We start from the raw sequence: 17,281 nt of genomic DNA, 5'->3' as shown, positions 1-17,281 counted from the left end.
AAATTTGAGTTAACTTTTACGCTATCGGGAACGTTAAAAACTCTCACTAAGCACACTGGTTAGGTGGTGCGATGATCCCCGTACAGTGGCCAGAGGGGGATGAGGAGACTCGAGGATCGAGCTCAGTGGTATGGATTGGGAGCGGCCTTTGTCCAGCAGTGAGTGACTGATAGTGATGATGACGATGATGAATATGCAGACGATACCGCGGTCCGGCTGGTGATATACCGGCTACCGAAGCCCATAGACTATCCAACTTATCAGGTTGAAGTCAAACTTGCGGGTACATACCTACCAACATTAAACTATATTATTTAGATCTACCTTCCAATAAAATTAACGAAGTCAATTTTACAGTTTCGATATTCCGATAACGTTTGTATCAAACCATATATGTTCCAGACATGCATAACGTCTGGAACTCGTTATGTCTGTTTATATCCAAATACATTCAAATATATTGTAATCTTCCTAGACATGAGTATATGAATCTACCTAGATATGTCTGGGATGTGTAAGGATATATACATATGCAAGGATTGTAAATCAAATTGGCGGTGGACAGTGTACACTGCTCGTAGAAGAGATGGTCGCTAGGGCCGAAAAGTTTTCGAGTGGCGACCGCGTACCGGAAAACGCCGCGCGGTAGGCCTCCCACATTATGGCGAACCTTCGGGAAATCTCGGACCGAGAGGACGCCCGTGGTTTGAAAAAACAAAATGTCTGCTCAGTTCATATAGTTGGATATAATACTTGCTTGATATAAAACTTATTTAATTCTAAGGAATCCGGATTGTTTATGACCCTATTAACACTGATTAGCGAGTCAATATGAATTGAAACAATTGATATTTTGAACAATAATTTCTTTTCTACTGACGAAGTGTTAAGACGAGAAAGAAGGCAATAGTTCTCCGTATTCTAATTCGTCCTCAATTCTGAAAATTTCCCACAAAATGTCTTCGTATTAGTTAAATTTATTAACGTCTTAAATGTAGTTACTTTTAGTGATAGTAAATTTAAATTTCAGGTTCTTTTTCTGAGCGAAGAATAAGGGGCGGAAATACTATAGATTCTGATAAGCCGTATGCTGTAAGTTTTCCTTAAAATGGCCCTTTTTTCTTTTTTCGGGCCGGGGGCCGAACCTCCTACGAGGTCCCTGCGCCTAGGGGGCGCGCGGGGTATGTGGGACTCAACGATCTGCAAGGTGTTGGGAGCAGACCGCGGGCCCAAGGAATTTTAGGGCCCACTCACTAAACGAATCCCCTGCACTCTTACACCCGACGTCCGATCTCCGTCCGGGGTCAAAACCCGGTCAGAGTAGGGGGTTCCCGCGGTTAACATTACAACCAGACACGCGGCGCCACCACGAGGACGCCCGACCGACGGGTCGTTGAGGCGATAGTCGACGACCAACTACGTCGGTCTCCGCGGTACGGCGGTCCTCGCAGGCCGCGCGGGCGATGCCGCTGGTGTTCCGGGATACCCCGCTGGGCCAGAACCAGCCTGCTGGGTCGGAACGCGATACACCGCCGACCGGGTTGCTCTTCCACAGTATGTTCGGCAACGACAGCGACGACGAAAATGCGGACCGCATCGCAGTCCGCAGCCGCCAACGCGTCGTCCCGTCCTCCTGGTGCCAGCGCGCTAGAGTGACGGTGGCGTGCGGCGCAGCCTTAACCCCCTTAGGTCGCCCCATGACCATCACCGGGAGGAGACTGCCTCCTCATAGAGGCCGGAGCTGGACAAACGCCCTTCTCCGACCCCCGGCTCGGCGACGGCGGCACGGCGCCGAGAGGGAAGAAGAGCTCTTCCTCACCCAACCTTAAAATGGACCTACATTAACGTTATTTACAAATAAACACGTGGTTTCATTAATTCGAAACTTATAGCTTACTACCACCATCTCTTTATGGTGCATAACAATTGAACCGGCTCTAACGCGACATGTAATATTAAATTGCTAAGTTAAGCTACGCTATATTTATAGTGGAGGCAGCGAACGAGTGGATTGGTCTATTTTTGATCGTGGGCAGACGAGCATATGGCTCACCTGGTGGTGAGTGGTTACCGTCGCCCATGGACTTCATTTAAATAATGTCAGCCCTTCATTTAAATAATGCCCAGTCAATTTAAATAATGTCTACATGATTTTTTTCCGAGATATGATACTGAAAATAGTTCATTTTAAAAGGTTTATCTGGTGAAGGCGCCACCATCTCCGCAACAATACGACTTCTGGGTGTGCGGGGGTGCAATCATCAGTAAATGGTTTGTGATCACTTCCGCTGCGTGCGTGTCGGATGTTAAACATCTGTACGTAATTGCCGGATACAAGAGATATGTAACAACGGATAAATTAAATTCAGATTCATGTACAAAGGAAATGAAAAAGAAGGTGATACTGACCTGTGTGCCGAAATGTGAGTAGACAAAAATTTGGTACTTATGGCTCTCAAAGTTTTACACCTACAATTTTTTTTTATTTTTTTATTGCTTAGGTGTGTGGACGAGCTCACAGCCCACCTGGAGTTAAGTGGTTACTGGAGCCCATAGACATCCACAACGTAAATGCGCCACCCACCTTAAGATACAAGTTCTAAGGTCTCAAGTATAGTTACAACGGCTGCCCCACCCTTCAAACCGAAACGCATTACTGCTTCACGGCAGAAATAGGCAAGGTGGTGGTACCCACCCGCGCGGACTCACAAGAGGTCCTACCAACAGTAATTACGCAAATTATAATGTTGCGGGTTTGATTTTTATTACACGATGTTATTCCTTCACCGTGGAAGTCAATCGTGAACATTTGTTGAGTACGTATTTCATTAGAAAAATTGGTACCCGCCAGAGATTCGAACATCGGTGCATCGCTTCAACACGAATGCACCGGACGTCTTATCCGTTAGGCCACGACGACTTCAAATGGTGTCAAATGGACACACGATGTTAATGGAGTAGCGTTTTGTGCTTTCGAACTTCCAATCGAGATTGATTGGCAAAAATTTGTCAAACTACGTTTTAATAATATTCTAAATAGCTGTACCCGTCCGCTTGGCCGGGCCTTTAAAATTAACATTATAATTATTATTATTTTTATTTTTTTTTATTGCCCTTGTAGGCAGACGAGCATACGGCCCACCCCGTCACCCATGGACTTCAGCAATGCCAGGGGCAGAGCCAAGCCGCTGCCTACCGAAACTTATTTCTCAGCCCCACAAAGATTCGCATTATTAACGCCCCCGCAACTGGTGTAGGGAGTCCAACACTCATATAAATATTAGCCTATTCATTAAGTACATACTAGGTTGGAGGTTGTGGATCGCGTCTCTAACTTCGTCAGTGGTAATGGGGGGTAACGCGTCCGAGGGCGGCAGGGAAGCTCTGCGCTCGACCTCCCTGTCGACTAACTCGGTGTGTTCGGGGTCCGCAGTTAGAGATGCGATCCACAACCTCCAACCTAGGAAGGCACCCGGCTCCGACGGCATCCACAACCGCGCGCTAAAACTCTTGCCAGTCCAACTGATAGCAATGTTGGCTACAATTTTAAATGCCGCTATGACGCACTGCATCTTTCCCGTGGTGTGGAAAGAAGCGGACGTTATCGGTATACATAAGCCGGGCAAACCGACAAACGAAACTTCTAGTTACCGTCCGATTAGTCTCCTCTCGACGATAGGAAAAATTTACGAACGGCTCCTTAGGAAACGCCTCTGGGATTTTGTTACCGCGAACAAAATTCTCATAGACGAACAGTTCGGATTCCGCTCTAAACACTCGTGCGTACAACAAGTGCACCGCCTCACGGAGCACATTCTGATAGGACTAAATAGACGTAAACAAATTCCGACCGGCGCCCTCTTCTTCGACATCGCGAAGACGTTCGACAAAGTCTGGCACAACGGTTTAATTTATAAACTGTACAACATGGGAGTGCCAGACAGACTCGTGCTCATCATACGAGACTTCTTGTCGAACCGTTCGTTCCGATATCGAGTAGAGGGAACTCGTTCTCGTCCCCGTCAACTGACCGCCGGAGTCCCGAACCCGTCGCTTGCGACGAAGGGCTCGACGAGCGAACTAACCCATAGACACAGCCCACTGAGTTTCTCGCCGGATCTTCTCAGTGGGTCGCGTTTCCGATCCGGTGGTAGATTCTGCGAAGCACTGCTCTTGCTAGGGTCAGTGTTAGCAACTCTCCGGTTGAGCCCCGCGAGCTCACCTACTAACGTTAGGGTGAAGCTGAAATAGCCTCTCAAGGCTATCAGCATAGGTAGGGAAAAAAAAAAAAAAAAAAAAAAAAAAGTACATGTATGTATGTATGCATGTATTCTACATGGATACCAAGTTTCAAGTCAATCGTTGGCATGTTTCAGTAGTTATAACGAAACATGCGTAAAAACCACTGTAGATTTATATATTAGTATAGATGTAATAAAGCTAGAAATATAGCTAGGTTGATGGTTAATGATTCACAAAATCAACAGTAGGGGGCAACTTTAGGCCACGGCTCAGCTGTCCACCTTGTATTGCCGACGTTCGTGAGCTTAGGTGGCTACTTATCATAAGGTAGACCATATGCTCGTTTGCCAAAGGCAATATGGAAAAGTTCTTAAATGTGGGGTTTGAAATAATTTGGAAGGGAGTAAGTAATTAAAATGACATGTACGAGTGAAGGGAATGGTAGAACAGAAGCTAGTGACTACGGTCATGTTATCTCTCTATGAGCGCCAAACAGATCCTTATGAGATCCTCTCACTAAAGCAACTCTTCAAGTCGTTTAATTGGAAGTTCGAATATCGGTTGATTAAAACTACTTTTACGGTTTAATCCCGCGGTTTTGTTAATGTCATTTTACGAAAGTCGAACTTGTTATTTGTCGACATTTGAATTTTTATAACTATGTACCGTCTTTTTTATTTTTTATTTTCAAGTCTCCTTGAAACGTTTCATTTTACGCAGTACTAACTAATGTATAGACCGAACGAATATTGCGTTTTTCAAAGTACCTACATGCTATTTTGAATCGTCATTTTCAAATTATCTTCCCAAGAATCACCAATATTAATATTGGCATTGCTTTATAAATAATTAACCGGCCAAACGGCGAGAGCTAATACGGATTTATCTTCTCAATCCAGCTTACGAGCTAGACTATTTAAAGATCATAAAATGGTCGTGGATCGACATTGCCATTGTGAAAGTGGAGTCAGAATATGACTTCAACGATGAAAAGTACACCCAATTATGTTCTTACAAGCCTGCGATTATAGACGTTAATTATGCAAGGAAATACCAAGAGCCAGGCACGGACGCGCTTGTCCTTGGCTGGGGACATAAAGAGAAGTGGCGTAAGGTACTGTTTGATAAATATTCTATGAACCATAAACAGATTTACAGTTTGATTCTCATGCATGTTTGATAAGTTTGCTACATTTCAGTAGGGTGTTGTATAAGCTGTTAGGCTATGCGGATGGGTAGGCGATTGTGAAATCTATTGGCTTTGGCAACCAGATAAGCCGTTACTTTATTCACCCATAATTCGTCATTCACAACCCACCTGGTGTTAGGTGATTATCAGAGTTCATACACATCAACGTAATGCCACCTAAATGTTTTTTTTTATGTTTGAGAGATTACTGGTGGCCCGGAGGCCTTTCCCATTTTACCAGGACAGGTGGGCAAGCAAGGGCGCAGGCAAAGGAAACCTAACAACTCAAGAGTAGTTCGCGAATGAATCTACTACCGGATCGGAATCGCGACCCGCTGAGAAGATCCAGCGAGAAACTCAGCGGGCTGATGTTTAGGTTATGTTGCACGTCGACCTCTTTGCCGAATTCGATGAGTACGGTTAGCGGCGTCCCTAGTTCTAGTGATAGAGCTAAAGGCGTCTAATTCTAGGGTTATTGGATCTGATGGATCCCTAAGGACGTGTCTAAGGCACTTAAATGTATGATGCATATCGATTTATGAGTTTTGATTATATTGAAACAATGAGTAAGACGATTACGTAGAATCTAAATTTAAATCAAGAGTAATGCATGGTACAGTACACTGCTTGCTCATTCTTTCATGTGACTTCAACTAATATTGTGAAAAAAATCCTTTAACAAAATTCATGTTTAAACATATTTTTCTTTATAAAATAGTTGTATTTTGGAATTAGTTATTTAGGACAAAATATATATTATTGCATAGCTTTAGATGTTCTTAAATTTGCTTAATCCTTTTGCTTAATTTAAAGCCAGAAGATGTATCCAATTACAATCAAGACACTTTGAACTACGCCCCGATAATGCTTCAGAATAAAGAAAAATGCACAGAGGCTTATAAAGATATAGAAAGAATGAATATTTTGATAGACAATTACATGATATGCGCGGACGGTAAAGGGAACATTAACGCTAAGGGTGAACAGATACTAAAAGGGAAACCTGAGGCCGATGGTTGTGCAACGAATCCCGAAAATCTGAAGGGTATTTTAGATGATTCGGTAAGTATTTTAAATTCCAGTTCATTCCTACTTTGAAGTGATCATGCGACTCCTTATTCCCCAGCAATTGTGACTTTGACTGGTGGTAGGACCTCTTGTGAGTCCGCGCGGTTAGGTAACACCGCCCTGTCTATTTCTGCCGTGAAGCAGTAATGCGTTTCGGTTTGAAAGGGCGGGGCAGCCGTTGTAACTATACTGAGACCTTACAGCTTATATCTCAAGGTGGGTGGCGCATTTACGTTGTAGATGTCTATGGGCTCCAGTAACCACTAAACACCAGGTGGGCTGTGAGCTCGTCCACCCATCTATCCATTAAGTACATGTATTTTCTACATGGATATCAAGTCAATCAGATGCATGGTTTAGTAGTTATAGCGGAACATCCGTAAAAACCACTGTAGATTTATATGTTAGTATACCTAGATTATTTATAAATTGTCCACGTAATATGACATAAAATAAAATAAAACTAGTAATCTTATTTCAGTGTGAAAAGCCTTTCCAAAATAAGGACCCTAGTATTGTATTGTTAAATACCAGAAAAAACAATTCAGATGATAACATTAGTCAGTTGGACAGACGAAGCAACGACGGTGGCGCGACTGGGATCTGTCAGGTATTCGTGATATAATTGAAGATATGAGTGGATGAAAGAGGTCTGATACAATTTGTTAATCTATATATTAATACGTGAAGCAAAAACTTTGTATCCCTTTTTACGAAAATTGCGCGGACGGAGGAGTATGAAATTTTGCACACTTATAGAGAATATAGAGAAGAAGTGCACAATGCTAATATTTTTTTTAAATAACGCATAAGAGATACATTAAATCAATAAAGAAAACATTACACACACTACATACCATGTATTTGACGCACACACGCATGCATACTATTTATTGTCAAACTTTTGTTCTTGACGTCTGTTGTCAAATTGAGAATAGATTAAATATTGTTTGTCTTTGTTACCATTTTTATAGTGGCGAAATTTGTAATTACAGATGTATAAAATACAATCATAATAGTGTACAAACTTACAATTCCAATTAATTATAGTCGAATTTCGACTACTGCGGGACCTCTAGTTTTGAGAAAACGCCTAACACACTTTTGGTTACTTGTACTTTTTCTTCGTACATAACTACTTCATCACATGCAATTTTTAAAAAATAGCCTTTAAGCTCGAAGTTTTAAGGTCTATTATGGATTTGTAGCGTGCAACACTCGGTCGCGCTCGGGCGTCATCGGTCGCGATCGGAGTTCCCGAACGCGCAGGTGTCCCGTGACGTCATGCTACGAGATTCGCGCGCGTCTATTTAAGTTATTTGTAAAACGTAATTTTAGTTTCAATTGGTTATGGTGTCTTGTAGTGTCTAGTTTTATTTACCTCGTGTAATAAAAGTGAAACCCGCAAAATTATAATTTGCGTAATTACTGGTGGTAGGACCTGTTGTGAGTCCGCGCGGGTAGGTATCACCGCCTTTGCCTATTTCTGCCGTGAAGCAGTAATGTGTTTCGGTTTGAAAGGTGGGGCTGCTGTTATAACTATACTAAGGCCTTAGAACTTATATCTCAATATGGGTGGCACATTTACGTTGCAGTTGTCTATGGACTCCAGTAACCACTTAACACCAGGTGGGCTGTGAGCTCGTCCACCCATCTAAGCAATAAAAAAAAGTACATAACTCCTTCAGCACATGCAATTTCTAAAAATAGCCTTTAAACCCCAAGTTTTAAGGTCTAATATGGATTACAGGAACATAGCAGCTTCATTCAAAGTAAAAACTCAAAAATCTTAAAAATGCTACTTAACCCCTTCATCCACTCATGTCTTTATTTACAATCACATAAAAATATCTGGTTTTTATTAAAACGAAAAAGTGACTTAATTTATTTAGAATGTGGTAATCAGTAACTACACCTACATTCTGAACGTTGAAATACTGTGAAGATTTCAACAATTACTTATTTATTCATTTATTACACTTCATTTAATATTTTTTTTTATTGCTTAGATTGGTGGACGAGCTCACAGCCCACCTGGTGTTAAGTGGCTACTGGAGCCTATAGACATCCACAACGTAAATGCGCCACCCACCTTGAGATATAAGTTCTAAGATCTCGTATAGTTACAACGGCTGCCCTACCCTTCAGACCGAAGCGCATTACTGCTTCACGGCAGAAATAGGCAGGGCGGTGGTACATACCCGCGCGGACTCACAAGAGGACCTACCACCAGTAAAAATATATATTTAATATATACATTGACGGACTTAATACTTTAGCCATTTTCTACCAGTCAATCAAAAGTAGTGCAGAGTAAATAATGGTAGCCGCATTGAAATATCAGTTAAACACAAATACATACATATATAATAATCTGCCCTATATGTAATTCTAAATACATGCAGAAATCTATTTAGGTTTGCATGGGTCCATAGGGAAAAAGTATTAACAAAAACATTAGATTAGGAACGGTTACACATCTTAATTAATCTTAATCTTCTACTTCATCTTTCGTTTTTGCATCGTTTTTATTCCATTATATCAGTTTTAAATTAATAGATACTATATTTATAACAGTTATATTATATCCGTTTTGATTTAATATAAATGTTGCGTCTATTTCATAGAGGTATCTTGAGGTGGCCAAGAAAATGAATAAATGCGTTTATCTTCTTCAAATACTCATTATATTATTTTTAATTATTTTACAAAATAGAATTGACATGCGCGTCCATCTTTTTTCTTCGTGTAATATTTTTTTTAAATTTTGCTACTATTGATGCCACTATTGCGTTTCTTGATTTGTGATTGGTTCGTGCGATATGACGTCATCGTTGGCTAATCACAGCTATTAATGTTTTTTTTTTTTATGATTGAAAGTTTACTGGTGGCCCGAAGGCCTTTCCAGTTTCACCAGGACAGGTGGGCGAGCAAAGGCTCAGCCAAGAGGGGCGGGATTTGCTAACAACTGCCCGAGCGCCTCCGAAGGAGACCTAACAACTCAAGAGCAGCTGCTTTGCAAATGAATCTACTGCCGGATCGGAATCGCGACCCACTGAGAAGATCCAGCGAGAAACTCAGCGGGCTGATGCATGGGTTAGGTTGCACGTCGACCTCTTTGTCGAGTTCGACGAGTACGGTTACCGGGGTCCCTAAGCCTGCTCCTAGTATTAGAGCTGAAGGCATCTAATGCAAAGGTTATTGGATCTGATGGATCCGTAAGGACGTGTCTAGGGCGTCGACGGTGACTGGCTCCTGCATGATCAGGATTCGGGGAGTAGTCAGCGGCGGCAACGATAAGGCGATTATCATGACGCATAGCCTTATCGAAGTATCGTTCCGACGCTGACTTCATGTATTTCCGAATTGATTCGAGGTCCAGGTCGTCGTGTAGGTCAACGTTCCTCACGAACCACGGAGCCCCGACAGCTAACCTGCAAAAGCGGGATTGTAGGGATTGGAGGGTGTCTATGTGTGTGCGGGCCGCGTGAGCGAACACCACACTCGCGTAAGTCATGACGGACCTTATGCAAGTTTTGTAAAATGTCACCATGTTCCGAAGGGACATTTTACTCCGCTTACAGATCAAGGGGTAGAGTCTACCGAGAATAAAAGCGGCACGGTCACGGACTGATTTTATATGCGGGCGGAATGTCATCGATGCATCCAGGGTAACGCCCAGGTACTTGACCTTCCTGGCCCAGGGTATGGGTTGTCTAAAGAGAGTAATCGGGGGTGTGAGATTCCTCCTCCTAATCCGGGAGGAAATCCGTGAGGAGCTTCCCCTCTGAAATAGCATCGCAGTACTTTTCGCTGGGTTGATGTCTATGCGCCATTTTCGGAACCACTGTCCTAGGGCTAGGGCTGCGCTCTGAAGCTTCTTCGCGATTAGGGACTTATTTCTACTGGAATAGTAAACAGTCGTGTCGTCGGCGAATAAAGCTAAATGGGTCGGCGGCGACCGGGGATATCGTTGACGAATAAGCTAAATAGGAGGGGTGAGAGGACAGAGCCTTGCGGGACTCCAGCTGTGAGAGGTCGTGGGGAGGAGCGGGTTCCCTCGACTCGATATCGAAAAGAGCGGTTCGACAAGAAGTCCCGTATGATGAGCACGAGACTATCCGGCACGCCCATGTTGAATAGTTTGAAAATCAAACCATTGTGCCAGACTTTGTCGAACGCTTTCGCGGTGTCGAAGAAGAGAGCTCCCGTGTATAACGGTTTTGGTCGATTAAGCCCCGCAAGAATGTGCTCCGTGAAGCGGTGCACCTTTTGAAAGCATGAGTGACTTGTACGGAATCCGAATTGTTCATCAATGAGAATGCCCTTGGATGAGACGAAGTCTCTGAGGCGTTTGTAGAGCAGACGCTCATACAGTTTGCCTAGAGACATGAGGAGGCTAATCGGGCGGTAGCTCGTCGGATGATTTTTTGGTTTACCGGGTTTATGTATGCCGATAACGTCCGCTTCTTTCCACACCGCGGGAAAGATACAGTTCGCCATAGCGGCATTGAAAATAGATGCCAACATCACGATGAGTTGGACGGGTAGAAGTTTAATAACGCGGTTAGATATTAAAATTCAAATTCAAATTCAAAATCATTTATTTCAACTTGGATGTCATCAAAAACACACTTGTTGAATGTCAAAATGTAAAAGAAAATGTTAACTCTACCACCGGTTCCAAAAAAAGCCACAGTCCTGAGAAGAACCGGCGAAACAAACTCAGCGGGCTTTTTTTTTTTTTGTATTTTCTCAACTATTTTCTTTTTTTTTTAAACAAGAAAACATATTTACAGTATACAAAAAAACAAGTCAAAAAAATTCCAATCAAATAAATAATAATAATAATGAAAAATGAAAAGGCCAGGAGCGAACGCCTCATTCCCACGTGGTGCCATCTAGTAAAAAATCCTTAACTTTATAATATGCCTTGTTGCACAAACGTTCCTTGACAGTTTTCTTAAATCTATGAACAGGATATACCGTCGGAACCGGGAGCCTTGCGAGGACGTAGGTCTTTGATCAAGTCTTTAACTTCCATCGGGGTGACGGGTGGTAACGCATCCGAGGGTGGCAAGGAGGCTCTGCGTTCTACCTCACTGTCTACTAATTCTACATGAACAGGGTCCACGGATTGCGTGCTGGGCGTGCACTGGGTTTGTAATGTATCGGCCAGTAGCTCTGCTTTTTCGTCATCATCGAACGCCGCGAGTCGGCCTGAGGGGCCTACGAGGGGGGGGCATAGTTACTACCGTATCCGATTTGAGAGTACGAGCTAAGCGGTAGTAAGACCTTTGGGAGCTATTAATGTATGACGCGACGTTAATTCGTTAACTTATATTAGAAATAATTTGAATTTTCGTTGCTAAAACATACTGCTAATTATGCTGATATATTTACATGGATATACTCTTGGTTTCAGAACGACCACGGCGGTCCGCTGGTGACTTGGGTAGGAACGCATGAGGTTTTAATTGGTGTAGCATCGGTGTTTAGGGTCGATTCAAACTCCAAATGCACAGGCCCGTATTTATTTACCAGCACAGAATGTAATGGCGCATTCATTGGATGCATTTTGAATCAAACCGTTGCGTGAGTATTTTTTTCCGTACCTATTACGGGTAGGTGAGCTCACGGGCTCAATCTAAGAGAATTTGCTAAGAGAAATCCTAGCAAGAGCAGTCCTTATACTATTATTAGATAAGATTTTAAACTTCGCTTTTTTAAGGAAGCTTGGGCCCACATTACGAAAAAAGAATTTAAAATAAAACAAACTTGATTTGTATACAAGTGTAAAGCCTTTACTGGAGTCATATAACTTGAGATATGAGAGTTTTTTAAAAAGAGTGTTTAAGAGAGTTTTACCTATAATTGTGGAAGTCTTTAGAAGAAGAGGTAGACCTAAGAAAAACTGGATGGATGGTGTGAAAGATTATATACGTAAGAGTGAGTGAGCGAAGAAATGGTATGTGATTTATTTATTTATTTATTTAGACACACCAACAGCAATACACACAAAACATTCAAGCTTAAAATTAACATGTATAAAATTAAGTACTGGTATGTAAGCCAGTTACAGGCATGTACAGCAATCTCTTATAACACACTATAGAGGAGAGATAGATATTGATAGAGGAGTTTGGGAGGAGAAAACATGTTGCGCTGACCCCAGGTTACTGGGAGAAGGACAGGATAGTAATGATATGTCTTGAGATATGAGAGGGCCTTCTAAATCCCAAACTAGTTGTATAACGACTGTCTCGTCTAGATTTCTAACTGTAGTATCGTGGAAATGATTGTTTTTTTTCAGACGACGCACTGGAATCTGCGATAAGTCACCCATCGAGAGAGGTTTTGATATAATCGAAAAGAGTATTTCCTGGAAAGGTCATCCGGAAGGGTAAATTAGGCTTTTTACTTCTCTGATATTTTTTATTTATTTATTGCTTTTCCCCCCCTACCTTTTTTTTTTTTTTTTTCCTACCTAAGCTGATAGCCTTGAGAGGCTATATCAGCGTAACCCTAACTTTTGTAGGTGAGCTCACGGGGCTCAAAACTGATGACGTTGCTAAGACGAACCCTAGCAAGAGCCGTGCTTCGCAGAATCTACCATCGGATCGGAAACGCGACCCACTGAGAAGATCCGGCGAGAAACTCAGTGGGCTGTGTCTGAGAGTTAATTTACTCGTCGAGCCCTTCGTCGCAAGCGACGGGTTCGACGAGAACGGTGACCGGTGCTTGAAGTACCTAGGAAGCACCGTTAGTGGATCGGGAGAATCCATAATGACGTTTTTAGGGTGACGTCGACCGTTTACCATTCGGTCCACCGGATCGGGTGGCAACACACCCGGTTTGAACCCCGTGAGCTCACCGCACCTCAAGGAGAAGCTGAAATAGCCTCTCAAAGCTATTAACATAGGGTGGCATAGGTAGGGAACGGTGCTTCTAGGTACTTCAAGCACCGGTCACCGTTCTCGTCGAACCCGTCGCTTACGACGAAGGGCTCGACGAGTAAATTAACTCTCAGACACAGCCCACTGAGTTTCTCGCCGGATCTTCTCAGTGGGTCGCGTTTCCGATCCGGTGGTAGATTCTGCGAAGCACGGCTCTTGCTAGGGTTCGTGTTAGCAACGTCGTCAGGTTTGAGCCCCGTGAGCTCACCTACTAGTTAAGGTTACGCTGGAATAGCCTCTTAAGGCTACCAGCTTAGTTAGGAAAATAATAAGATTGAAATAAAATAGCCCTTTAGGTTATTAACGATTAGGTACGAAAAAAAAAAGTTAACATTCCGCTTCCAAAAGCGGAACACACATTGATATTTCTCTCTCTCAATAGCCTCAATTAATTCGTTGTCCCACACATAGTTCTATTTATGTTCGTAACTCTTTCGTCGTGCAATCTGTTCTGCTATGGACGCATTCCATCCTCTCGAGATCAGGACTATTACTAACCGCTGCGCGTTCAAGTTAAGGGTTCGGCGAATGCTGTTGGAAAAGTTAGCGGAATCGTTATGAACTTATATAAGATGAAGTTATTTGTTAAGGAAATTTATTAATATATTCCTTTTAATACTGTATAAACTATTATATGTTTGTATGTATGTATATGTGATTGTGTATATAATAATATGTATATATATTCGTAACTTAATATAAATTTCATGGCACCTACCACTATTTACTCTGCACTACCTTTGGTTGACTGGTAGAGAATGCTTAATAAATAAATATTTCAAGACTCCGGTAACAATTTAGTATGCATAAACCTATCAACAAACTAAGGCTGTTAAAATTACTTTTACATTTTAGACACACATTTCAGTTATGGCCAGTTGGTTTTCTGTAGACACTGTTCTTAAAGACAATTTGATTGAATATATAATATGTTTAAAAAATTTCAGACCTGCTCAAAACGAGTTATTAAAAATGCGACCCCAAGTACCGATCACTCATTTTGGGTAAATAAACAAAATGCGTTGCACAGGTTAATTTTATTAGCATTGTGCCTTAATGTTTAAAACTATTTGTTTATTAAATTTGATACCTAAAAAATGGATTTTATTTTAAATTATTTTCACGTCCGTCTGGTGTAGTGGTAAGTGACATGGTCACTACACTAGGGGGTCGCGGGTTCGAATCCCGCCAAGGGAAGATATTTGTATGATAAATATAAATGTCTTTTCCAGGGTTATGGATGTATATTAAATATATGTATGTGTATAATAAAAATCTTACATTTATTTCCGATATCTGGTACCTGTAACACAAGTTCTTTACGAACTTTATCACGGGACCAGTTAACGTGGCGTGATTGTTAGTAAAGTATTTATATTATAAAAAAAAAAAAAAAAATGTATTTGCCGGGAAGTTGAAACGCGAAGAGAGTATGTTTCGTATTTAAAGCAATCTTTTATAAATGTTTAAAATAAGTTGCCGATTTAAAAAAAATACAGTTAGATACATTTAAAATATTCGCGATTGAAATGATTTTCGTATTTTTTAATATCGAATTTTCGTTCTTACCATTTGACTTGGAAATTAACAAATTAGGTGGCTAGTGGAACGTAATCCGCGACATCTGGCCAAGATCTGGCGCAGAGGTTGATCAAAAATAAATTATTCAATCAATTTCGAAGAAAACCGATAGTAATTTCTCGTTTCGGTGTGAAAATGATAAGTTGAAAAAGAAAATTTTGAAATAAGATTGAATTAATTTTTTGAATTGAAAAGATCAAGAAATATTTTTCTTTAGATTTATCTTGAACAGTGATGTTTGATAATAGAATATATTATTATATAGTACCTACTGGAAAAAAAAAATTAAGCCCTCACTACCTAAATGGCGTTAGGTGGTTACTGGAGTCTATCTAGATATCATGATGAGAATTTTTTTTTATTTTTTTTATTGCTTAGATGAATGGACGAGCTCACAGCCCACCTGGTGTTAAGTGGTTACTGGAGCCCATAGACATCTACAACGTAGATGCGCCACCCACCTCGAGATATAAGTTCTAAGATCTCAGTATAGTTACAACGGCTGCCCCACCCTTCGAACCGAAACGCATTACTGCTTCACGGCGGAAATAGGCGGGGTGGTGGTGCCTACCCGTGCGGACTCACAAGAGGTCCTCCCACCAGTGAGCATTTTATTTTATGCTCATTGTAGACAGATGTGCATACCACTGTAATGTTGTACTTTGGGAGATGTTAAAGGAAAACGTCTTCTTGCCTGTATTCCATGTTTAATAATCATCTTAATCCTAGTTTACAATTATGAAGAAGCCTATGTTTCTGGGTGGTCCGCCTTATTAGGGAGACATACGAGATTACACCTATTAACTATGTTATATACTAAATGCTATGCTAATACTATGCTATGTTATGCTATAATATATAAGTATACACACTTCACCACGTCCACGATGATTAGCAGTCACAGTCGCTTATGGACATCAGCAATGCTAGATATATAGCCGAGCCGTTGGCGAGGACTCTTTAAGTCTTGTTTAAAGAGGGACATATACTAACATACATAACCTTTGGGAAGCTCTTTGGAGGGGAATTCAATACCAGAGCCTGATGTGCGTGGGTACACTGGGCTGGTAGGTACGTGGCAAAAAGTTATCTGAAACTGCACTATCGATGAACACAATGCTTTTAGATTGTATGGATGAACTATGATCGGTGGTGGGATATGGTAAAAATAAGATGATGGGATCATTTCACACACAGCTAAATATGAAAACAGCATTCAAATTACTACGACCAATGTCTAGATCGGACTGTCCAAACTACATAATTTTTTTTTTATTGCCCTTGTAGGCAGACGAGCATACGGCCCCACCTGATGGTGAGTGGTTACCGTCGCCTATGGACTTTAGCAATGCCAGGGACAGAGCCAAGCCGCTGCCTACCGCAAAACATTTGCGGGCTGATTAAATTTTCTACAAAAACTGGAGGACTTCAGAAGAAAAATCATTTTCAAAAACAAAATACTTTCCGGACAAAAATATTTTCAAAAAAAGAATAGTAAAAGATAGCATCACTTATAGATGAAGTCATGGGAACGGAATGTTACAAGAATAAAGACAAATCACACTAAATATTGATTTTATGTTTTGACAAAGAATTCTATTATCTAAACTATTTATATCCAAAACCATTTTCTGATTAAAATATCGTTCTCGCCGAACCCGTCGCTTGCGACAAAGGGCTCGGCGAGTAAATTAACCCACAGACACAGCCCACTGAGTTCCTCGCTGGATCTTCTCAGTGGGTCGCGTTTCCGATCCGGTGGTAGATTCTGCGAAGCACTGCCCTTGCTAGGGTTAGTGTTAGCAACGTCGTCAGGTTGAGCCCCGTGAGCTGACCTACTTGTTAGGGCTGTGCTGAAATGGCATCTCAAGGCTATTTATTTATCATCTTAAGTAGGAAAAAAAAGGTTAAAACATGCGTCGCGGGCCCTGTGAAAACAAGCCGCGGGCCGTTGTCTAGACAGTCCTGGTTTCATAAAAACAATCTCTCTACGATTTTAGTATAATATACAAGGACATCTATATATATAGAAATGAATTTCTGTTCGTTAGTCTCGCGAAAAGTCGAGAACGGCTGGACCGATATGGCAAATTTTGGTCTTGAATTATTTGCGGAAGTCCAGAGGTTTAAAAGGTAGATAAATATGAAAATGCTTGAAATTAAATAAAAATAATAAAAATGTTTTTCCTTTGACGTGTCCCCCGTCGGACGGATTCCTTTTGTTTGTTTTAAGTTTATTTTTTTA

General features: G+C 41.5%; 1 protein-coding gene across 1 annotated transcript; it reads left to right on the top strand.

The window, feature by feature from the left end:
- Positions 1-2,200: 2,200 nt before the first annotated feature.
- Positions 2,201-14,578, top strand: LOC149499780 (uncharacterized). The gene is made up of 7 exons (XM_089738738.1): positions 2,201-2,423; positions 5,142-5,356; positions 6,245-6,493; positions 6,981-7,109; positions 11,925-12,094; positions 12,813-12,902; positions 14,403-14,578. The coding sequence occupies exons 1-7, from the start codon at positions 2,387-2,389 to the stop codon at positions 14,461-14,463; spliced, it is 951 nt and encodes a 316-aa protein (XP_089594864.1). The 5' UTR covers positions 2,201-2,386; the 3' UTR covers positions 14,464-14,578.
- The last annotated feature ends 2,703 nt before the right edge of the window (positions 14,579-17,281 follow it).

The sequence above is a fragment of the Bombyx mandarina genome, chromosome 26 (assembly GCF_030267445.1).
Source record: "Bombyx mandarina strain Sakado chromosome 26, ASM3026744v2".
In the NCBI taxonomy this organism is placed as follows: domain Eukaryota; kingdom Metazoa; phylum Arthropoda; class Insecta; order Lepidoptera; family Bombycidae; genus Bombyx; species Bombyx mandarina.
The sequence above is the reverse complement of the archived record's forward strand: the minus strand, read 5'-3'. Positions and strand labels throughout refer to the sequence as shown.